Below are 26,200 nucleotides of genomic sequence, written 5' to 3'. Positions count from 1 at the left end.
TTTGTTTAGTCATAAAAAGCTGTCCAATAAGTTACACAGTGCGCAATTTCATTATATGTGGGGTGGTTATGACATTATATGTCTATATGTCTATGTCTATATCCATCTATATCTATTATCCATCTCTAGCTATTGTTTGCCTCTGCATTTTTCATGCCAAGAGATGCAGAAATGGTGCAGAAATTTCTGCATCCAAATACTCAACGTGTGCACATTGCATAAAAACAGACCTTTTAAATACTGATCTCAAAATAGACCTCCTAAATAAATACTAAAACGCAAACCCACCTAAAAAAAAAAAGCTCCAGACGCTTAAGGTGTAACTGTCATTTTACTTTCATAAATCAATAGTACACATGAAAATAAGCAACTTTGTAATATATTTTATCATACACATCTGTTTCTTTCTCTGCAAGAATTGATCAGTCATTATCAAAATTCTCCATTCTGAGGTAAAATCTGTATTCAGTGGAGACTTTCCCATTACTGAGATAGGAGATGGCAGCTGTTACTGATGAGACCTAGTTTATAGGGCAGTAACACAGTTCCAAATTTCTTATATTCAATGGTTACCTAGTATAGCATTTTAGTGTGCAGCAGTATTTGCTTTAATTGTATTGAGTAGTTCCTTCAGTATGCACCTGTTCACATTTGTCTGTTTCTTGGAAGTGCTGGTCAGTGTTCTTGATAACGGAGATTCTACGTAGATAGAAAAGGGAGGAGGGGTGGAGCTCTGCCTCTAGCTCCTCCCTCTTCATCTAGCTCCTCCCTACTCCAATTGTTCTAGAATCTCATCAGTAAAAGCTCTCATCTCCTATCTCAGTAACGGGAAAGTCTTGTAACGCCTGCCTGGATCCACAGACTCAGACGGCAGTAATGGACAGGATAGAGGGAAACCACTCACCAAGCAGGACCCCCAGAACCCTGAAACCTTTTAACCCTTATACAGGGATTTGGAATTACACAGGGCCCTGGAGAGCACTATTGGTGGAAGGCAGCAGACCCGAGAGAGTAGTCGTCAGGCAGGGTCAAACCAGGAATTGCAGAACAGGGACGGTAGGCATGGACGTAATCAGAAAATGTAGCAGAGGTCAAATCCGGATCGGGCAGCGAGGTACATAAACAGCAGGCAGGAGAGGTAGTCAGAACACAAGCAAAAGTCAGAACACCAGAATCACAATACAGAACAGGAGCCAGAATATCAGAACTATCTCTGACAGTGGTCAGCAGACAGGAGGGGAATTAAGAAGGGTGTAGTGTCTTCCCATTGGCTATAGCTGAATGATAGTAGCTTCAGCTGGAAGACACATGCCACCTATAGTTAGCCAGTGGTACTGCAGATCCCAAGATAACCCAGCCCAGTGGATGAGCGGAGTCTGCGCCCACCGGCGCCGCTGGCATCGACTCCTCTCCCATCACCAGCACCATCCACGGCAGGAACACGGCATCGCCTGGCGATCGGAGTAGAAGTCGCTGGAGCGGATTCCGGTGGTGACATAACAAGTCTTCAATGAAAATAGGTTTAACCTCAGAATTGAGAATTTTGATAATGACTGAGAAAGAAGCAGATGTGTATGATAAGATATATTGCAAAGTTCCTTATTTTCATGTGTACTATTGATTTATGAAAGCAAAATTAAAAAGACGGTTACACTTTAAATAGCTTGAAGACCTGTACAGATATGATCGTGACCCTGCCTGTGACGGTCATTCAATAAAAAGGCCGGATTCAAACGTCTCATATTCACAGTCCAAGTATGAGCTGAACTACTGATTCAGACATCCTGACCCAAACTCCATCAGCCCTACAGGAATATATGGGGCTGTTGGGTTTGATTCAGGGGACCCATGGCCAGTGTTGTAAAATGCAATTTGTACTGTGAATGTCGCATGTGTGGATCCAGGATAAGGCCTTATTTACACCCCAGCATTCAGTCAGTCTTCTGATTCAGGACTTTAAAGGAAGTTACACTCAAGAAACATTATATAACGTACATACAATATTAATTAACTCATGTTCAAAACATACATAAAAAAGTGAAAATGCTGTGATTTCATTTTATTCTTGTATCAGGCGGTTTCACGTAGGTTACACAGCAATGGTTCCACTATGCATTTTAAGCAGCGCAGCTTGAAAGGTATGGGCCAGTGCTGGACGTCATTGTCCCTCTCTCATGCTCCATATTGCTTCTCTGCCAATGCATGTTTTATATACAATTGCTTGTTGGTCATATGGAGTATAAATAGAAACATCAGGTGATGGACTGCATGTTGTTTGCACTATGCTGGGTACAGGGTTTCCTTTGTTTATATTCAGTGGCAATGGGGAGCGTGGGAGAAGGGGTATATGAAGGAGGTTGCCCGGTCACCAAATTCTATGAGGGTTGGGGCCAGTATGATCCAGGATAGCAGGAGCTGCTCCATATCAATCTTCACATAGCGCCAACAAACACTGCTTCTACTAGCAGCACACGGGAGCAGTGGGTGTCCAGCACCCAGCAAACACTGGCTTCATTCAGAGTAAGGCCTAGACCACACGGCGAGAAAAACGATGCGAGTGGAGTGCGATAAAACATCGCATTCCACTCGGACAAATATTAGCCTGTGTGTCAGCACACATGAGCAATTATTTTCTCAGCCCTAATCGGACCGAGAAAACAATTGCAGCATGCTGTGATTATAATGCAAGACTCTTTCTCTCGCACCCATTCAAGTGTATGGGGCGAGAGAAAAATCGCACTGCACTCGCGGTACACCAGTGTACTGCGAGTGCAGTGTGAGAATGGCAATAGCCGGCTACAGAGGAGAAAGGGAGATAAATACCTCCCTCCCCTCCTCAGTGCCAGCCCGCCCCCCGCAGCTGAGGTGCACTCGCACAGTCGGACCTCAGTCGCAGGGACACTAGCATGACACCCAGCTCTGCTGTACTGCCAGCGTGAGCCAAGTATCATGCGAGGGGATCGCAGTAATCCTGGTGTGGCCCCAGCCTAAGGGAAATGCTTGCTGCCAATTGCAGAGTACAACAATGGAGATGACTGTCACCAGCTGCTGTGCTCTGCATCCTTGTTGTGGATAAGTCATCTTTATGTAAATGAGTTCTTCCAGGCTATGGGGAGGACTCTGCCGGGAAGATAACTTTACCACCGCACTTCATTATCCTTCCTATAGCCTCCCACAGCCTCACTGTGTCCCTGTGATGTCGGATTTTCGTCTTGTAATCTCGCCCCATTTCTTTGCCTGTGCAGGTATTCCCTGGGCATTGGCTTCATGTTGCTTCTACCAACTCAACGTGGTGACATGACATGCTTATTCTGCAGGACAGGAGGAAGGAAGTCAGTTGCGCACCTTTTCTGGCCGCCGGAGTATACTCACTGGTGCCTGGGCAGTAGCAACATGAAGCCAATACACAGAGAACAGTGGACACTGAAGAGGAATGGCTGCACTGGCAAAGAATACAAAACGAAAACGTAACGTCACAGTAACACAGTGATAATGTGGGAGATGATAGAGAGGATAATGGAGTGCGGCGCGAGACTTACCTAATGGACAACATCCTCCTCATAGCCTGGAAGAGGTGATAAGAGAATTTATCCACAATAAGACATCTGATATGAGGCAGACAGGTATGGCTTCTTTCAGCAGTCTACAACCTGTGTGCCCATATTAACACTTTAGATAGGCCAAAAGTGGTGACAGCTTCCCTTTAATGAATTTTGTGCACCTTTCAGCTGTCGTGCCCCAATGTAAAAACTGTCCTACAATCAGAGCCTGCAGTAGATTTCAGTCAGGAATAACGCCACTTTTGTGGTATACATTGTGATGAATCTGCCGGGCCACACGCCACCTTTCACTAAGCTCCACCCACTTTTCAACTAATTGTCAGAGCTAGCGTAAAACATGAAAAGTCGCAACATTTTCACCAACTACAAATTACAAAATTTCAAGCAGTTTTACGCCAGTACACAGACTAAAATGATTAATGAATCAAGTCCTATGTGTCTGCCTGATGAAAATATTGCTTTTAGACATTGCGATAAGGCAAAAATCTGGAGAAAGAACCTACACAGAGAAAATACGATCATTGAAACTTTTACAACTGCGTTGGTTTTCGGTAACCAAGAATACTAACGTGTCAATAGGGTTTAGAGGTCCAACACACATTTCAGATTATTGCAGATTCTACTTTCTATTTGATATTTGCCCCAATTTGAGGTAAAAACCCAACAAAAATGTGATGCACATTGAAGTCCCAGTATGTACACCCAACCTTTGTTACAGGGCGCTTCCTTAGGTGACCGTCTAATCTCTGTTGCTCCTTTCTTCCCCATGGTGTGACCACACTGTCATCTCAGAAATCTGACAGCTGGATAAGAAAAGGTGTCAAGAAAACATGGATTATTGCTTACCTACTTCTCACTTTTTTTTTTTCAGTAAGAGTTTTGCGCTATAGCACCATTTGACTGTTGGATTCTTTTTAATGATTTTTTTGTGCTGCTTTTTTTATATTACACAAAGGTCTAGCACTATGTGCCATTTCTTCTCCATTGATCCCAATAAGAAAAAAGATAATGCACAGAAAACTGTAAAAAAGGCAGTGCTCCATCTCTATCATACCAGGACTGCAGAACGTGAATTATATGTAGAGTGGGTACAGAAAGTATTCAGACCCCTTTACATTTTTCACTCTGTTTTATTGCAGCCATTTGGTAAATTCAAAAAAGTTCATTTTTTTCTCATTAATGTACACTCTGCATCCCATCTTGACAGAAAAAAAACAGAAATGTAGAAATGTTTGCAAATTTATTAAACAAGAAAAAATGAAATATCACATGGTCATAAGTATTCAGACCCTTTGCTCAGACACTCAAATTTAAGTCACATGCTGTCCATTTCCATGTGATACTCCTTGAGGTGGTTCTACTCCTTCATTGGAGTCAAGCTGTGTTTAATTAAACTGATAGGACTTGGAGTTGGAAAGGCACACACCTGTCTATATAAGACATCAAAGCTCACAGTGCATGTCAGGCCAAATGAGAATCATGAGGTCAAAGGAACTGCCCAAGGAGCTCAGAGACAAAATTGTGACAAGGCACAGATCTGACCAAGGTTACAAAAGAATTTCTGCAGTACTAAAGGTGCGTAACAGCACAGTGGCCTCCAAAATCCTTAAATGGAAGAAGTTTGGGACCACCAGAACTCTTCCTAGACCTGGCCATCCAGCTAAACTGGGCAATCGTGGGAGAAGAGCCTTTTGTGAGAGATGAAAAGAAGAACCCCAAGATCACTGTGGCTGAGCTCCAGAGTTGCAGTAGGGATATGGGAGAAAGTTCCACAAAGTCAACTATCACTGTAGCCCTCCACCAATCGGGCCTTTATGGCAGAGTGGCCCGATGGAAGTCTCTCCTCAGTGCAAGACATATGAAAGCCTGCATAGAGTTTTAAAAAAAAAAAAAAAACACATGCTACTGCATGTGACCGCATCTTGCCGCGATTACATAGGAAATAAATAGAGCTGAAATGCATTTCTGACGGATCCGGTTTTGCGGCAAAATACCGCTGATGTGAGCGCGGATTAATCCCACAGCTAAAATAACACAGGAGTGGCTTCAGAACAACCCTGTGACCATTCTTGACTTGCCCAGCCAGAACCCTGACCTCAACCCAATTGAGCATCTCTGGAGAGACCTGAAAATGGCTGTCCACCAACGTTCACCGTCCAACCTGATGGAACTGGAGAGGATCTGCAAGGAAGAATGGCAGAGAATCCCCAAATCCAGGTGTGAAAAACTTGTATCACTCCCAAGAAGACTCATGGCTGTACTAACTCAAAAGGGTGCTTCTACTTAATACTGAGCAAAGGGTCTGAATACTTATGACCATATAATATTTCAGTTTTTCTTGTTTAATAAATATGCAAAACTTTTTTGAATTTACCAAATGGCTGCAATGAAACAAAGAGTGAATAATTTAAAGGGGTCTGAATACTTTCCGTACACACTGTACATACTATACTCTTCCTCCTTCCCTCTTAGAATTTTAAAAGCACCAACTGACATCTATCTCAGTAATGTGAAAATCTGTCATTACTGAATAACAATTTTACAGATTTTACCCATGAACTGAAGAGAAAGAAGCAGATTTCTCTGATAAGATATATTATAAAATGTTATTTTCACGTGTATTATTGATTCATGAAATAAAAATTATAACAACTATTACTCGTTAAATTTATATATATATATATATATATATATATATATATATATATATATATAAAAAAAAAATAACACACAGATTGAGAACCTGAAGTACAATGTCCAAAACAGCCTGAAAAAAAAAGTTCTCCAGTAACATATGTTCAAATAATAATAAGCTTAAAAATGTGGAATGTGAGTAATGAAGGCCTCGCTGTATTAGATATGAACACTCCCCATCCAAAGCCTTGAGTATTTTTGAAGCTTGCAACGCAATCAGTTATTAATCTGTTTCTATTTTTGACGATACTAGGTCACCTCTTAATTTATCACAGTCAGCTGGACGTCTGTCATTGTCACAACTGAATACACAAAGAAGTCAGTGATGGTTGAACTTGCACAGATAAATCACAACTAATAGAGGCACAGCACCGTGATCCATAACTGATTATTGTGCAAAACAAGAGAGAATTACCAATATAAAAAGGGCAACTTTGTATTTCAAAAAAATGGTAGCTATCATTTTAACACTTCTAAACTGGAATATTTTGATTGTCTAGTTGAGATCGGGAAGTTCGGCCTCATGGCCACATTTCTTCTCGTACAACCTCTGCAATACAGCAGGAACCACAGACGTCTGAGGCCCTCCTGTAACTACAGAGGACTCTGATTTCCTATAAAATGCTGTGGTATGCTTCATCAAATGCTGTATTCTCCCTTAGATTACATGCTTTTACTGCAATATATCTATAATGCACAGTGCCGCATGATGCACAACATGGTGGCCCTCACCATATTATTAGGAACCTACTGTACATGGCTCTGCCAACGAGCACAACCCATGACAGACTGACGTGAAGTGGGATTTGTGGCAGAATATGCTACTGTTTCACAAATAATAAATATATAACAACTTAAATGAAAAATTAAAGAATGAAAGATAAATGGTTTGACCCTTTTGGTTCACAGCATAGGACAACATTTTAAAGCTGTTCTGTGGTCAATAATTTTAAAGAGCCTAATCTTTGCGTGATCGTAAACAGACCACTCTAGAAACTCTAGGTGGATTTTTATTACTGGCTGGGGGGGGGGGGGGGGGGTCTGCCGCTGACGCTGTTATAGAGGTAATAATATCCCCAAACTCTGTACTCATATTTCACATACTGGGCCCCTTCCAGGTAGATATGGCCCCCATCGTGGAATATGTATGTTCACCATCCTTATGTGTGTGATCCTCCAACCTGGTGTGTGTGTGTGTGTGTGTGTGTGTGTGTGTGTGTGTGTGTGTGTGTGTGTGTGTGTATATATATATACGTACATACATATATGTATATACAGTACAATATATATAATATGATCCAACCCTATCCAGGTGTACAGTAATGCCTTTATATACTAAATTTATTTATTGCCTTAATTTTACAGATGTGATGCTCACCTAACTTTGTTTGGTCCTTCCTCTGCACTAGAAGCAAAGTCTCCCATATCTCGAGGACCTTCAGTGATGTAATGAAGAGGCGGGCACTGTGCTGTTCTGTGCTGCTTTGGCCCACCCCTTTTCATTACATCACTGCAGGTCCTGCTGTTATGGGAGACTTCGTTTCTAGAGCAGAGGCAGGAGCAAAGTGAAAGTAATTTGAACACTCAGCACAGAGACTGCGGCCTGTGCTGTGGAGGTATGCCATGCTCTGGCCCGGACACTGCAGTGAACTGCACTTCCTCTGGGCCAGACATGACTGCAGCAGTCCCCTGCTCCTGCTTCCTAAACAGCGGACATACAGTCTCCCCAGCCTCTGCAGGAAGCCGGCGGCTGGAGCTCCCACGTGTGTCCGCTGTTTACATTAGCCCTTCCCACCTTTTTTCCTTGATCTTTCCCAGGTTTGCCCCAATAAAGTTGTTTTTCCCTAATTTATCCTCCCTAACCCCGCCTTCCTTACCCCCTATATATACTAAATGGTTAATGTAAGTATACTTATTCATAATGTAGTCGAACAAATTTATTAATGAAATTAATTCTGTTTTATTTGTTCAAATTTAAAATACAATAAAAATGATTGAAAATCAAGTATTGATTTGCTGCTGCTCACACCCGCTTCTAGGCACTGACTGAAGAGAGTGGAGAGCGGTGGGCGGGGAGCAGCTAATGAATATTCGCTTACTTTAAACAGCGGGTACACGTAGTTTCTCCAGCCGCCGTCTTCCTGCAGCAGCGACCCTCCCTGCCTCCTGTGATCCCACTCCACAGCCGCTCCCTCCCCACAGCTCCCTAACCTGCCCCTCTTTGACATTCATACCATAAGGCGCTTTCATCCCAAATTTGGAAGAAAAAAGGTAAAAGGTGCGTCTTATGGTCCAAAAAAATACGGTATATACCTAGATTAACATGAAAAATACAACATCTGAAAGATAGGAAACCTGTTGGTGTTCATTTTAGCAATTAAGCATTAGTAGGGCTGGTCCACAGAGCCCAAAATCCCACTTACTATTTTACAATTTGAGAATACGCAGTCTTACAAAAGGACCGTCACAGAACCCTTGGAGAGAACCTTCTCAATGATAACGTCACTCAATGTATAAAATTTGGGGCTCAGTTACAACCTATTTTCTCCAAAGAAAGTTGTCCTTGATTACAGTATATAGTACCCCCACCAGCGACAAAAAGTCAGATAAAGAACATGCACAGACATTAACAAGCCTTCTAGTAACTAAACCACATCACATTCATCCTGCTCCGCTGATCCATTCCATGGGGGTACTCTCCAATTTATTTAAATAAAATGATTTATAAAGCACTGTTCACACAATTAACAATTCCTAGAACCATAACACCCTAATGCCTTCATAAGCAAGCTCTGCCCACTTTGGAGAAAGAGTGCCCTCTTTATGATAGGAGAAGTGACACTTCATGAGTCCATTACCCTTTACACAGCTTCACAAATACCTGCTAGAAGAGTCAGCTGCACAGCTAACCTCAATGCCTCATGTATGGAAGGCGTTAAAGTGGGAGGAATGACAATTCTGCGCTCAGGCCACATTAAACCATGTACAAAAGTTCCCTAGCACATAAAATGCCAACCATCCCCCCTCAGTATCATTAGGGGCAGCTCTGTGCACTCCCCACTCTCCAGCTCACCAGGAATACTGAATAGTTTAACTGTTAAGGGCCATTTGTATTCTGACAGCATCATGAGTTGTGTTAAAGAGGAGTTATCAATGTGTATGCTCTATTCACTCCAGCTTCCATCGGTTTTCATTAAATTTGGCTGTAAATCCAGTGGGTGCTGTTTACTACTGATTATGAACAGATTGTTATAGCAGCCATTATTTGTAAAGCAGGACAGTCCTAGGAGACACAGTATTGCAATGTACCGGGCGAAGTAAAGCTTCTGCGGCCTAAACTTCATACAAATGCTCATATTATAGCAGCCATTATTTGTAAAGCAGGACAGTCCTAGAAGACACAGTATTGCAATGTACCGGGCGAAGTAAAGCTACTGCGGCCTAAACTTCATACAAATGCTCATATTATAGCAGCCATTATTTGTAAAGCAGGACAGTCCTAGAAGACACAGTATTGCAATGTACTGGGCGAAGTAAAGCTTCTGCGGCCTAAACTTCATACAAATGCTCATATTATAGCAGTGATTATTTGTAAAGCAGGACAGTCCTAGAAGACACAGTATTGCAATGTACCGGGCGAAGTAAAGCTACTGCGGCCTAAACTTCATACAAATGCTCATATTATAGCAGCCATTATTTGTAAAGCAGGACAGTCCTAGGAGACACAGTATTGCAATGTACCGGGCGAAGTAAAGCTTCTGCGGCCTAAACTTCATACAAATGCTCATATTATAGCAGCGATTATTTGTAAAGCAGGACAGTCCTAGAAGACACAGTATTGCAATGTACTGGGCGAAGTAAAGCTTCTGCGGCCTAAACTTCATACAAATGCTCATATTATAGCAGCGATTATTTGTAAAGCAGGACAGTCCTAGAAGACACAGTATTGCAATGTACCGGGCGAAGTAAAGCTACTGCGGCCTAAACTTCATACAAATGCTCATATTATAGCAGCCATTATTTGTAAAGCAGGACAGTCCTAGGAGACACAGTATTGCAATGTACCGGGCGAAGTAAAGCTTCTGCGGCCTAAACTTCATACAAATGCTCATATTATAGCAGCGATTATTTGTAAAGCAGGACAGTCCTAGAAGACACAGTATTGCAATGTACTGGGCGAAGTAAAGCTTCTGCGGCCTAAACTTCATACAAATGCTCATATTATAGCAGCGATTATTTGTAAAGCAGGACAGTCCTAGAAGACACAGTATTGCAATGTACCGGGCGAAGTAAAGCTACTGCGGCCTAAACTTCATACAAATGCTCATATTATAGCAGCCATTATTTGTAAAGCAGGACAGTCCTAGGAGACACAGTATTGCAATGTACCGGGCGAAGTAAAGCTTCTGCGGCCTAAACTTCATACAAATGCTCATATTATAGCAGCGATTATTTGTAAAGCAGGACAGTCCTAGAAGACACAGCATTGCAATGTACTGGGCGAAGTAAAGCTTCTGCGGCCTAAACTTCATACAAATGCTCATATTATAGCAGCGATTATTTGTAAAGCAGGACAGTCCTAGAAGACACAGTATTGCAATGTACCGGGCGAAGTAAAGCTACTGCGGCCTAAACTTCATACAAATGCTCATATTATAGCAGCCATTATTTGTAAAGCAGGACAGTCCTAGAAGACACAGTATTGCAATGTACTGGGCGAAGTAAAGCTTCTGCGGCCTAAACTTCATACAAATGCTCATATTATAGCAGCGATTATTTGTAAAGCAGGACAGTCCTAGAAGACACAGTATTGCAATGTACCGGGCGAAGTAAAGCTACTGCGGCCTAAACTTCATACAAATGCTCATATTATAGCAGCCATTATTTGTAAAGCAGGACAGTCCTAGGAGACACAGTATTGCAATGTACCGGGCGAAGTAAAGCTTCTGCGGCCTAAACTTCATACAAATGCTCATATTATAGCAGCGATTATTTGTAAAGCAGGACAGTCCTAGAAGACACAGTATTGCAATGTACTGGGCGAAGTAAAGCTTCTGCGGCCTAAACTTCATACAAATGCTCATATTATAGCAGCGATTATTTGTAAAGCAGGACAGTCCTAGAAGACACAGTATTGCAATGTACCGGGCGAAGTAAAGCTACTGCGGCCTAAACTTCATACAAATGCTCATATTATAGCAGCCATTATTTGTAAAGCAGGACAGTCCTAGGAGACACAGTATTGCAATGTACCGGGCGAAGTAAAGCTTCTGCGGCCTAAACTTCATACAAATGCTCATATTATAGCAGCGATTATTTGTAAAGCAGGACAGTCCTAGAAGACACAGTATTGCAATGTACTGGGCGAAGTAAAGCTTCTGCGGCCTAAACTTCATACAAATGCTCATATTATAGCAGCGATTATTTGTAAAGCAGGACAGTCCTAGAAGACACAGTATTGCAATGTACCGGGCGAAGTAAAGCTACTGCGGCCTAAACTTCATACAAATGCTCATATTATAGCAGCCATTATTTGTAAAGCAGGACAGTCCTAGAAGACACAGTATTGCAATGTACCGGGCGAAGTAAAGCTACTGCGGCCTAAACTTCATACAAATGCTCATATTATAGCAGCCATTATTTGTAAAGCAGGACAGTCCTAGGAGACACAGTATTGCAATGTACCGGGCGAAGTAAAGCTTCTGCGGCCTAAACTTCATACAAATGCTCATATTATAGCAGCCATTATTTGTAAGGCAGGACAGTCCTAGAAGACACAGTATTGCAATGTACTGGGCGAAGTAAAGCTTCTGCGGCCTAAACTTCATACAAATCCTCATATTATAGCAGCCATTATTTGTAAAGCAGGACAGTCCTAGAAGACACAGTATTGCAATGTACCGGGCGAAGTAAAGCTTCTGCGGCCTAAACTTCATACAAATGCTCATATTATAGCAGCCATTATTTGTAAAGCAGGACAGTCCTAGAAGACACAGTATTGCAATGTACCGGGCGAAGTAAAGCTACTGCGGCCTAAACTTCATACAAATCCTCATATTATAGCAGCCATTATTTGTAAAGCAGGACAGTCCTAGAAGACACAGTATTGCAATGTACCGGGCGAAGTAAAGCTACTGCGGCCTAAACTTCATACAAATGCTCATATTATAGCAGCCATTATTTGTAAAGCAGGACAGTCCTAGAAGACACAGTATTGCAATGTACCGGGCGAAGTAAAGCTACTGCGGCCTAAACTTCATACAAATGCTCATATTATAGCAGCCATTATTTGTAAAGCAGGACAGTCCTAGAAGACACAGTATTGCAATGTACCGGGCGAAGTAAAGCTTCTGCGGCCTAAACTTCATACAAATCCTCATATTATAGCAGCCATTATTTGTAAAGCAGGACAGTCCTAGAAGACACAGTATTGCAATGTACCGGGCGAAGTAAAGCTTCTGCGGCCTAAACTTCATACAAATGCTCATATTATAGCAGCGATTATTTGTAAAGCAGGACAGTCCTAGGAGACACAGTATTGCAATGTACCGGGCGAAGTAAAGCTACTGCGGCCTAAACTTCATACAAATGCTCATATTATAGCAGCCATTATTTGTAAAGCAGGACAGTCCTAGAAGACACAGTATTGCAATGTACCGGGCGAAGTAAAGCTACTGCGGCCTAAACTTCATACAAATGCTCATATTATAGCAGCCATTATTTGTAAAGCAGGACAGTCCTAGAAGACACAGTATTGCAATGTACTGGGCGAAGTAAAGCTTCTGCGGCCTAAACTTCATACAAATCCTCATATTATAGCAGCCATTATTTGTAAAGCAGGACAGTCCTAGAAGACACAGTATTGCAATGTACCGGGCGAAGTAAAGCTTCTGCGGCCTAAACTTCATACAAATCCTCATATTATAGCAGCCATTATTTGTAAAGCAGGACAGTCCTAGAAGACACAGTATTGCAATGTACTGGGCGAAGTAAAGCTTCTGCGGCCTAAACTTCATACAAATGCTCATATTATAGCAGTGATTATTTGTAAAGCAGGACAGTCCTAGAAGACACAGTATTGCAATGTACCGGGCGAAGTAAAGCTACTGCGGCCTAAACTTCATACAAATGCTCATATTATAGCAGCCATTATTTGTAAAGCAGGACAGTCCTAGGAGACACAGTATTGCAATGTACCGAGCGAAATAAAGCTACTGCGGCCTAAACTTCATACAAATCCTCATATTATAGCAGCCATTATTTGTAAAGCAGGACAGTCCTAGAAGACACAGTATTGCAATGTACTGGGCGAAGTAAAGCTTCTGCGGCCTAAACTTCATACAAATGCTCATATTATAGCAGCGATTATTTGTAAAGCAGGACAGTCCTAGAAGACACAGTATTGCAATGTACCGGGCGAAGTAAAGCTACTGCGGCCTAAACTTCATACAAATGCTCATATTATAGCAGCCATTATTTGTAAAGCAGGACAGTCCTAGAAGACACAGTATTGCAATGTACCGGGCGAAGTAAAGCTACTGCGGCCTAAACTTCATACAAATGCTCATATTATAGCAGCCATTATTTGTAAAGCAGGACAGTCCTAGGAGACACAGTATTGCAATGTACCGGGCGAAGTAAAGCTTCTGCGGCCTAAACTTCATACAAATGCTCATATTATAGCAGCCATTATTTGTAAAGCAGGACAGTCCTAGAAGACACAGTATTGCAATGTACTGGGCGAAGTAAAGCTTCTGCGGCCTAAACTTCATACAAATCCTCATATTATAGCAGCCATTATTTGTAAAGCAGGACAGTCCTAGAAGACACAGTATTGCAATGTACCGGGCGAAGTAAAGCTTCTGCGGCCTAAACTTCATACAAATGCTCATATTATAGCAGCCATTATTTGTAAAGCAGGACAGTCCTAGGAGACACAGTATTGCAATGTACCGGGCGAAGTAAAGCTACTGCGGCCTAAACTTCATACAAATGCTCATATTATAGCAGCCATTATTTGTAAAGCAGGACAGTCCTAGAAGACACAGTATTGCAATGTACCGGGCGAAGTAAAGCTACTGCGGCCTAAACTTCATACAAATCCTCATATTATAGCAGCCATTATTTGTAAAGCAGGACAGTCCTAGAAGACACAGTATTGCAATGTACCGGGCGAAGTAAAGCTACTGCGGCCTAAACTTCATACAAATGCTCATATTATAGCAGCCATTATTTGTAAAGCAGAACAGTCCTAGAAGACACAGTATTGCAATGTACCGGGCGAAGTAAAGCTACTGCGGCCTAAACTTCATACAAATGCTCATATTATAGCAGCCATTATTTGTAAAGCAGGACAGTCCTAGAAGACACAGTATTGCAATGTACCGGGCGAAGTAAAGCTTCTGCGGCCTAAACTTCATACAAATCCTCATATTATAGCAGCCATTAGTTGTAAAGCAGGACAGTCCTAGAAGACACAGTATTGCAATGTACTGGGCGAAGTAAAGCTTCTGCGGCCTAAACTTCATACAAATGCTCATATTATAGCAGCCATTATTTGTAAAGCAGGACAGTCCTAGAAGACACAGTATTGCAATGTACCGGGCGAAGTAAAGCTTCTGCGGCCTAAACTTCATACAAATCCTCATATTATAGCAGCCATTAGTTGTAAAGCAGGACAGTCCTAGAAGACACAGTATTGCAATGTACCGGGCGAAGTAAAGCTTCTGCGGCCTAAACTTCATACAAATGCTCATATTATAGCAGCGATTATTTGTAAAGCAGGACAGTCCTAGAAGACACAGTATTGCAATGTACCGGGCGAAGTAAAGCTTCTGCGGCCTAAACTTCATACAAATCCTCATATTATAGCAGCCATTATTTGTAAAGCAGGACAGTCCTAGGAGACACAGTATTGCAATGTACCGGGCGAAGTAAAGCTACTGCGGCCTAAACTTCATACAAATGCTCATATTATAGCAGCCATTATTTGTAAAGCAGGACAGTCCTAGGAGACACAGTATTGCAATGTACCGGGCGAAGTAAAGCTTCTGCGGCCTAAACTTCATACAAATCCTCATATTATAGCAGCCATTATTTGTAAAGCAGGACAGTCCTAGGAGACACAGTATTGCAATGTACCGGGCGAAGTAAAGCTACTGCGGCCTAAACTTCATACAAATGCTCATATTATAGCAGCCATTAGTTGTAAAGCAGGACAGTCCTAGAAGACACAGTATTGCAATGTACCGGGCGAAGTAAAGCTACTGCGGCCTAAACTTCATACAAATCCTCATATTATAGCAGCCATTATTTGTAAAGCAGGACAGTCCTAGGAGACACAGTATTGCAATGTACTGGGCGAAGTAAAGCTTCTGCGGCCTAAACTTCATACAAATGCTCATATTATAGCAGCCATTATTTGTAAAGCAGGACAGTCCTAGAAGACACAGTATTGCAATGTACCGGGCGAAGTAAAGCTTCTGCGGCCTAAACTTCATACAAATGCTCATATTATAGCAGTCATTATTTGTAAAGCAGGACAGTCCTAGGAGACACAGTATTGCAATGTACCGGGCGAAGTAAAGCTTCTGCAGCCTAAACTTCATACAAATGCTCATATTATAGCAGCCATTATTTGTAAAGCAGGACAGTCCTAGAAGACACAGTATTGCAATGTACCGGGCGAAGTAAAGCTTCTGCGGCCTAAACTTCATACAAATGCTCATATTATAGCAGCCATTATTTGTAAAGCAGGACAGTCCTAGGAGACACAGTATTGCAACGTACCGGGCGAAGTAAAGCTTCTGCGGCCTAAACTTCATACAAATCCTCATATTATAGCAGCCATTATTTGTAAAGCAGGACAGTCCTAGAAGACACAGTATTGCAATGTACCGGGCGAAGTAAAGCTTCTGCGGCCTAAACTTCATACAAATCCTCATATTATAGCAGCCATTAGTTGTAAAGCAGGACAGTCCTAGAAGACACAGTATTGCAATGTACTGGGCGAAGTAAAGCTTCTGCGGCCTAAACTTCATACAAATGCTCATATTATAGCAGCCATTATTTGTAAAGCAGGACAGTCCTAGAAGACACAGTATTGCAATGTACCGGGCGAAGTAAAGCTTCTGCGGCCTAAACTTCATACAAATCCTCATATTATAGCAGCCATTAGTTGTAAAGCAGGACAGTCCTAGAAGACACAGTATTGCAATGTACCGGGCGAAGTAAAGCTTCTGCGGCCTAAACTTCATACAAATGCTCATATTATAGCAGCGATTATTTGTAAAGCAGGACAGTCCTAGAAGACACAGTATTGCAATGTACCGGGCGAAGTAAAGCTTCTGCGGCCTAAACTTCATACAAATCCTCATATTATAGCAGCCATTATTTGTAAAGCAGGACAGTCCTAGGAGACACAGTATTGCAATGTACCGGGCGAAGTAAAGCTACTGCGGCCTAAACTTCATACAAATCCTCATATTATAGCAGCCATTATTTGTAAAGCAGGACAGTCCTAGGAGACACAGTATTGCAATGTACCGGGCGAAGTAAAGCTACTGCGGCCTAAACTTCATACAAATGCTCATATTATAGCAGCCATTATTTGTAAAGCAGGACAGTCCTAGGAGACACAGTATTGCAATGTACCGGGCGAAGTAAAGCTTCTGCGGCCTAAACTTCATACAAATCCTCATATTATAGCAGCCATTAGTTGTAAAGCAGGACAGTCCTAGAAGACACAGTATTGCAATGTACCGGGCGAAGTAAAGCTACTGCGGCCTAAACTTCATACAAATCCTCATATTATAGCAGCCATTATTTGTAAAGCAGGACAGTCCTAGGAGACACAGTATTGCAATGTACTGGGCGAAGTAAAGCTTCTGCGGCCTAAACTTCATACAAATGCTCATATTATAGCAGCCATTATTTGTAAAGCAGGACAGTCCTAGGAGACACAGTATTGCAATGTACTGGGCGAAGTAAAGCTTCTGCGGCCTAAACTTCATACAAATGCTCATATTATAGCAGCCATTATTTGTAAAGCAGGACAGTCCTAGGAGACACAGTATTGCAATGTACTGGGCGAAGTAAAGCTTCTGCGGCCTAAACTTCATACAAATGCTCATATTATAGCAGCCATTATTTGTAAAGCAGGACAGTCCTAGAAGACACAGTATTGCAATGTACCGGGCGAAGTAAAGCTTCTGCGGCCTAAACTTCATACAAATGCTCATATTATAGCAGTCATTATTTGTAAAGCAGGACAGTCCTAGGAGACACAGTATTGCAATGTACCGGGCGAAGTAAAGCTTCTGCAGCCTAAACTTCATACAAATGCTCATATTATAGCAGCCATTATTTGTAAAGCAGGACAGTCCTAGAAGACACAGTATTGCAATGTACCGGGCGAAGTAAAGCTTCTGCGGCCTAAACTTCATACAAATGCTCATATTATAGCAGCCATTATTTGTAAAGCAGGACAGTCCTAGGAGACACAGTATTGCAACGTACCGGGCGAAGTAAAGCTTCTGCGGCCTAAACTTCATACAAATCCTCATATTATAGCAGCCATTATTTGTAAAGCAGGACAGTCCTAGAAGACACAGTATTGCAATGTACCAGGCGAAGTAAAGCTTCTGCGGCCTAAACTTCATACAAATGCTCATATTATAGCAGCCATTATTTGTAAAGCAGGACAGTCCTAGGAGACACAGTATTGCAATGTACTGGGCGAAGTAAAGCTTCTGCGGCCTAAACTTCATACAAATCCTCATATTATAGCAGCCATTATTTGTAAAGCAGGACAGTCCTAGAAGACACAGTATTGCAATGTACCGGGCGAAGTAAAGCTACTGCGGCCTAAACTTCATACAAATGCTCATATTATAGCAGCCATTATTTGTAAAGCAGGACAGTCCTAGAAGACACAGTATTGCAATGTACCGGGCGAAGTAAAGCTACTGCGGCCTAAACTTCATACAAATCCTCATATTATAGCAGCCATTATTTGTAAAGCAGGACAGTCCTAGGAGACACAGTATTGCAATGTACCGGGCGAAGTAAAGCTACTGCGGCCTAAACTTCATACAAATCCTCATATTATAGCAGCCATTATTTGTAAAGCAGGACAGTCCTAGAAGACACAGTATTGCAATGTACCGGGCGAAGTAAAGCTACTGCGGCCTAAACTTCATACAAATGCTCATATTATAGCAGCCATTATTTGTAAAGCAGGACAGTCCTAGGAGACACAGTATTGCAATGTACCGGGCGAAGTAAAGCTACTGCGGCCTAAACTTCATACAAATCCTCATATTATAGCAGTCGAGGCTTCATGTCGAAATATAGCAAAGTTTAGTTTCTCGCTTGGGACCACTCATTATGTGGTTTACTTGGGACTGCAGATAGCTACACTGTATTATTCAGGGTTTCTATTGTGCAAAAGCTCTTAAAGAACAATGTGACCCGAGAGATGCAAACCACAAAGTCAGCTCTGCTGAATGGTAACAGACTTGGAATTGGGGGGGGGGGGTACTTTGCAGCTTTGCAGACACTGGTTGGAAACATTTGAAGTTATTGAAACATTATTCATCAACAGTAACTACTTTATCTGTACACAGTATAGTGTTCTGGGATATGTGAGAGGACATTTCTGGGATAGATAAAATGCAGAATTCAGCACTTTACTGGGACTGTAGAATTACCAGTGTCGTCTTATATATACCACAGTAGGAAGTAGATGTTCACTATATATATTGTTTTTCATACAATAGACATAACTATAAGACGGGTCATCCTACTAAATCCTATTGAAAACATATTGGGGACTACAAGCTCCAGCATGCCGCTATCAGGACATGAGAGCTGTAGCTCTAACATTTCTGGGGATCCCATACATGACAGTTATGTAATAATTTGGCAAATGGGTTTCTATCATATACTAGATTATAGACGTCCAACCTGTGGCTCTCCAGCGTTCACTGCCAGCCTGGCTACAGTCTTACAACAGCTAGGGGTCCACAGCTCGGAGGTCCCAAAGATTAAGATTAATGTCGCTTACTGATGTGGAGGCCTTAAAGGAGTTATCCAATTTAAAATAAAAATAAAAGCAGCTGCAAATGGTCTAAGAGAAATAACCTACTACGCTCAACTCAGACTATAAATTATACTTTAAAGGCCACTTTACAAGCTACGATTTATCTGATGATATGTCGTCGGAGGTCACGGTTTTCGTGACGCATTTCCGTCATCGTTAGCGACATCGTTGCGTGCAACACCTACGTGCGACTCCGAACGATCGCAAATTGGGTGAAAATCGTTGATCGTTGACACGCCGTTCAGTTTCAAAATATTGTTCGTCGTTTGGAACGCAGCAGACATATTGCTACGTTTGACACTGCCAACGACGAACAACATCCACACGACCGCCTTGGTCAAACAATATATCGCTGAACGATGTAGCGTCGTTTGTGAGATGTGTACATGTGACTGCTACAAAACGGCCTATGAGCGATCTCGGCAAATCGTAACAACGTGTCACATCGCTAGCGATATCGTTGTGTGTAAAGCAGCCTTAAGGGAACCTGTCGGCTGAGTCATGCCCCCGAACTGCAAGCATCATAGATCAGAGACCGGCTCCATTATTCCAGTTGTGTACGTTTCACTCTGAAAAGTGGTGGAGCCTCAGACAAAATATACTTTCAAATGGTGGACGTTCTGAGTAGGATGACTAGTCCAACATGCTGGTCCCTGAATCGTATGGCATGATCACTTTAATGTGACGCTCCAGTGGATCGTTGTATTTTTTGTTTTTTGTTGTTTTTTTTACAAGTGGTCAGCAAGTAACTATAGCAGTACACAAAGTAGTCAAGTGCCGCACTACTGGCATTGAAGCTCCGCACTGAGAGCCATGATGCCAGTGGAATAGTAGATAGCTGCTGCCATCACTGATTGGCTTCAGCATTACCGTGCCAGACATTTGTAAGAAAAAAATATCCGAAACATCTGAGCTGGATTTCTGGAGGAAAGAAGAGGCAAATATAGCTTTTATTTTATAACATTTGCAGTTATTTAGAAATAAAAAATACAACCTGCGTAAGTGCTTAGATATTCCCTTTAAACCCCACTGTCCATTAGTCTCTAGTTTACTGTTTACAGAGTTTGGACTGGTTACTAACCGGTAACACAACAACTAACATGGTTTGTATAATTTCATTACTATGAACTGTTTGTGGAATGTCTAGGTTTTAGGCTAGGTTCACATGACAGAATAAAAAAAGGTCCGATTTTCATCCAGGAAACTGGGATAATTTTTTTCATCCGTGTACAATCCATTTTTACAGTAGCAGTTATTAATCATTTACAGTTTCCTATATTACAGAATTGTAATATATCCCTAAAAATTGAATACAATACTGTCATCTTTTTTTCTCCCACCCATAGATGAATGGGTGAGTGTAATCCAATTTCAGAGTAAAATTGCAGCAAGCTGTCATTTTTCACAGATTCTGTTAGGCTATGTCCGCACGTTGCGTCGGAGTACCTGCAGTTTATTCTACACGTTTTCCTTCCCTTGGTTTTTGACCAAATGGCTTTTGACCATTTTTTAGCGCTAAAAACGCATGCGTTTTTATCGCGTTTTCAGCGCTTTTTACCTGCGTTTTCACCTGCGTTTCTGCAGATGCGTTTTTGAGATCAAGACACTGAGAAATAAAGTTGAATTAGTCAAAAAGAATGAAAAAAGAGGAGAAAAGTATAAAATTAACTTTTAATAAAACTATATGGGAAATTATCATTTTTAATGAGAAAATAGTGGTTATGCACATTTTATCAGAAAAATAGGTGAAGTTTCTAATTTTTTAACATTTAAATTTGCGGTTATTGTGTGTGTGTAAAGGAACATTAGAACCCATTAAATTTTGTCCAGAAAAGCATGCGTTTTTGAAGCCAAAAACGCAGTGGAAAAGCAGGTAAAAAGCATGAAAAACGCAGGAATTGTCATTTTGGTTGCTTTTTGCCATTTCTCATTGACTCCAATGTTAAGGAAACGCTGCAGAAATGGCAAAAACAACTGACATGCTGCTTCTTTTTCAGCATGGTTTTTGACCACAAATATGCAAATTAAACGCTGCAGAAAAAATAGCAAAGTGCAGACAGGATTTCTGCTTTTCCCATTGACTGTGCTGGCAATCAAAAACGCATGCGTTGTAGCGCAAAAACGCTGGTGCTAAAAACGCTGCAGAAACGCGGGAAAAAACGCAACGTGCGAACATAGCCTTAGTGAAAAAAAATGGACATCTGTACTGCCCCATTGAGGAACACAGGTCATTGTGTTATCCGATGAAAAATCTGATTTGCAGATGTTGGATTTATACTGTCATCTGAACGAGCCCATAAGGTAACATGATAAACCCTTCCCACCAGCCCCATAAAACTGTTGGAAATCCACTCGTACAGGAGACATGTCCGCCATGAGAGGTACAGCTGACCTCCGCATGCCCTGCTGCCCTACATTTTAAATGGTCCGAAAAGATTTTTGGATGAAACTTTTTAAGTTGTGGCTTGGAAGATTTTTCCAGGGATACTTTGAAGTACGCGGAGTCAAAAATGTATCCTGAGCCCAATATTGCTATTAAAACTTTTATAGAGCACTTGGATACAGCTTATGGAATTTTCTTCCTTTTTTGTTACAGGGTCTGGAGAGATATTACAGCCTGGGATCACTCAAAGGCAAATTTGTGTAACCATTTGTCTACAGCAGCAGCTGTTGGGGGGCAGCGGTTTGTGAGATTTAGACAAGACTTTTGGCACTGACTGGGTTAATCGCACTGTCAACAATATTATCCTTACACTTCCCTGGACTCAGGCAGATCTAAAGCAAATAAAGGAATTTTCTGCACAGAGCAATGCCAGATGCCCCTGAATGAAGCTTCTACTGAGGCAGAAAAGGCTTTATATTGAAATACTTTGTGACAAGACGTAGAAACTATTTTGGTGGTTTCAATATTTTGATGAAGAAAGTAAAATGTCTGCATTTGTTGCTGCATCGTCATAAGAGACACAAATGGAATTATTTACAAGTCAAAATATAGAATCTCATCACAATATATTCATACAAGGGTTCATCTAAGGCAACCAACATGTGTGAGGTATGAAACACAAAGACTGCACACAAAAAGCCACCTCACACATGTGCAATGCGCTGTACACGGATCTGACTGGACACAAAAAGCCACCTCACACATGTGCAATGCGCTGTATATGGATCTGACTGGACACAAAAAGCCACCTCACACATGTGCAATGCGCTGTACATGGATCTGACTGGACACAAAAAGCCACCTCACACATGTGCAATGCGCTGTACACGGATCTGACTGGACACAAAAAGCCACCTCACACATGTGCAATGCGCTGTACATGGATCTGACTGGACACAAAAAGCCACCTCACACATGTGCAATGCGCTGTACACGGATCTGACTGCACACAAAAAGCCACCTCACACATGTGCAATGCGCTGTACATGGATCTGACTGGACACAAAAAGCCACCTCACACATGTGCAATGCGCTGTACACGGATCTGACTGCACACAAAAAGCCACCTCACACATGTGCAATGCGCTGTACATGGATCTGACTGGACACAAAAAGCCACCTCACACATGTGCAATGCGCTGTACATGGATCTGACTGGACACAAAAAGCCACCTCACACATGTGCAATGCGCTGTACACGGATCTGACTGCACACAAAAAGCCACCTCACACATGTGCAATGCGCTGTACACGGATCTGACTGGACACAAAAAGCCACCTCACACATGTGCAATGCGCTGTACATGGATCTGACTGGACACAAAAAGCCACCTCACACATGTGCAATGCGCTGTACACGGATCTGACTGGACACAAAAAGCCACCTCACACATGTGCAATGCGCTGTACATGGATCTGACTGGACACAAAAAGCCACCTCACACATGTGCAATGCGCTGTATATGGATCTGACTGCACACAAAAAGCCACCTCACACATGTGCAATGCGCTGTACATGGATCTGACTGCACACAAAAAGCCACCTCACACATGTGCAATGCGCTGTACATGGATCTGACTGCACACAAAAAGCCACCTCACACATGTGCAATGCGCTGTACACGGATCTGACTGCACACAAAAAGCCACCTCACACATGTGCAATGCGCTGTACATGGATCTGACTGCACACAAAAAGCCACCTCACACATGTGCAATGCGCTGTATATGGATCTGACTGCACACAAAAAGCCACCTCACACATGTGCAATGCGCTGTACACGGATCTGACTGGACACAAAAAGCCACCTCACACATGTGCAATGCGCTGTACACGGATCTGACTGGACACAAAAAGCCACCTCACACATGTGCAATGCGCTGTACACGGATCTGACTGGACACAAAAAGCCACCTCACACATGTGCAATGCGCTGTACATTGATCTGACTGGACACAGACAACACAGATGGCCTGTACACTATCCCGCCACAGACAGGGACAGGGAGGGGGCACTATCCAGGCACAAACAAGGGGTTTGGGGGGACACTATCCAGGCACAGACAGGGTTTGGGGGTCGATATCCAGGCACAGACAGGTGACGGGGTTTGGGGGGACACTATCCAAGCACAGACAGGGGGTTGGTGGGGGGGGAACACTACCCTAGAACAGACAGGGGGTTGGTGGGGGGGGGGACACTACCCAAGCACAGACAGGGGGTTGAGGGGGGGACACTATCCAGGCACAGACAGGGGATATGTATATTTTTTTGGGGGGACGACACTATAAAGGCACAGACAGGGGAGAGGGGGTTTAGGTAGGAAGACACTATCAAAGCACAGATAGGGGACAAGGTTAGGTGGGGGGGTGGACACCAATCAGGTACAGACGGGGTTTGGGGATGGACATGATCCCGGCACAGACAGGGAATAAGGGGGTTGAGGTGGGACACTATCCAGGCACAGACAGGGGGATTGGGAGAAGGGGGGACGTAATCTCAGTACAGATATGGGGTTTGGGGAGGGCACACTATCCAGGCACTGACAGGGGACAGGGGGTCTCTAGAGGTACACTATCAAGGCACAGACAGCGAATAGGGGTTTGGGGAGGGGACACTATCCTGGCACAGATTTGGGGAGGGGACACTATCCAGGCACAGACAAGAAGTTTGGAGAGGGGACACTATCCTGGCACAGACAGGGGGTTTGGGGAGGGGACACTATCCTGGCACAGACAGGGGGTTTGGGGAGGGGACACTATCCTGGCACAGACAGGGGGTTTGGGGAGGGGACACTATCCTGGCACAGACAGGGGGTTTGGGGGAGGGAACACTAACCAGGCACAGACAGGGGGTTTGGGGAGGGGACACACCTCAGATCTTTGGAGCTGCAGGAAGCTGCTGAGATAGCTGGAGTGGATGGAGGAGTTCAGATCAGAGGGGCTCTTGGAGTAGCTGTTCAGATCATGATGGGAGGCAGAAGTGGACTCTGGTCTGAAGGCATCAAAGGCACTTGGCTGGTGTGTGTCTTGTAGGGATAGGTAGACCCAATTGAGGAGCTGGGCAGGCTGGTAGACTGAAGCAGTGGTGTCTATGGCTGACAGCAGGCTCATCTTGTCCCCCAGGTTCCCTGCAGCCTCCAGCCCCCTCCTGTGCTTCTCTCTGCTCTCTTGTCCCTCTTCCTCCTCTTCTTTCCTTCTTCCTGCCCCCCTATCTTTCCTTCCTATAGGGATTTGGCAGAGGGCTCAGTGAGGGCATTGCTGCAAACTTCTCTCTGCGGCTAAAGTTTTCCCCTATTCTCTGCAATCCGCTATGTGACTTGGCTGCCCCGCCCACACCCTGCACCGATTGGCCAGTGCCTGTAGCTCATCTGCATACGCACAGCAGCGACTGCTGGGTCTAGGCTCAGCTGTCTTCTCCAGACGTGCAGCGAGCGGTCCCTGAATACAGTACTCCCTGAGTGACTGCAGTGCGCCCTCAATACAGTACTCCGAGTGACTGCAGTGCGCCCTCAATACAGTACTCCGAGTGACTGCAGTGCGCCCTCAATACAGTACTCCGAGTGAGTGCAGTGCGCCCTCAATACAGTACTCTGAGTGAGTGCAGTGCGCCCTCAATACAGTACTCCCTGAGTGACTGCAGTGCGCCCTCAATACAGTACTCCGAGTGAGTGCAGTGCGCCCTCAATACAGTACTCCGAGTGAGTGCAGTGCGCCCTCAATACAGTACTCCCTGAGTGACTGCAGTGCGCCCTCAATACAGTACTCCGAGTGAGTGCAGTGCGCCCTCAATACAGTACTCCGAGTGAGTGCAGTGCGCCCTCAATACAGTACTCCCTGAGTGACTGCAGTGCGCCCTCAATACAGTACTCCGAGTGAGTGCAGTGCGCCCTCAATACAGTACTCCGAGTGAGTGCAGTGCGCCCTCAATACAGTACTCCCTGAGTGACTGCAGTGCGCCCTCAATACAGTACTCCGAGTGAGTGCAGTGCGCCCTCAATACAGTACTCCCTGAGTGCAGAGCGCCCTCAATACAGTACTCCGAGTGAGTGCAGTGCGCCCTCAATACAGTACTCCCTGAGTGACTGCAGTGCGCCCTCAATACAGTACTCCGAGTGAGTGCAGTGCGCCCTCAATACAGTACTCCGAGTGAGTGCAGTGCGCCCTCAATACAGTACTCCCTGAGTGACTGCAGTGCGCCCTCAATACAGTACTCCGAGTGAGTGCAGTGCGCCCTCAATACAGTACTCCCTGAGTGCAGAGCGCCCTGAATACAGTACTCCGAGTAAGTGCAGTGCGCCCATACAGTACTCCCTGAGTGCAGTGCGCCCTCAATACAGTACTTCGAGTGAGTGCAGTGCGCCCATACAGTACTCCCTGAGTGACTGCAGTGCGCCCTCAATA

At 43.4% G+C, this 26,200-nt stretch overlaps 1 protein-coding gene across 2 annotated transcripts in view; it reads right to left on the bottom strand.

Annotated features, from left to right (window-relative positions):
• The window catches only part of ZCCHC24 (zinc finger CCHC-type containing 24), a 315,644-nt gene extending 290,551 nt beyond the window's left edge, over positions 1-25,093 (bottom strand). For both annotated transcript variants that reach the window (XR_012754234.1, XM_075349056.1), the window contains exon 1: positions 24,671-25,093. Coding sequence is in view for 1 of the 2 variants with exons in the window: in XM_075349056.1 (XP_075205171.1) it covers positions 24,671-24,910 (240 nt within the window). In the remaining variant the exon portion in view is untranslated. The remainder of the gene's footprint in view (positions 1-24,670) is intronic.
• Positions 25,094-26,200: the final 1,107 nt, after the last annotated feature.

This window comes from Anomaloglossus baeobatrachus, chromosome 5 (assembly GCF_048569485.1).
Source record: "Anomaloglossus baeobatrachus isolate aAnoBae1 chromosome 5, aAnoBae1.hap1, whole genome shotgun sequence".
In the NCBI taxonomy this organism is placed as follows: Eukaryota; Metazoa; Chordata; class Amphibia; order Anura; family Aromobatidae; genus Anomaloglossus; species Anomaloglossus baeobatrachus.
Note: the sequence above shows the minus strand (reverse complement) of the source record. Positions and strands in the feature narration are given on the sequence as shown.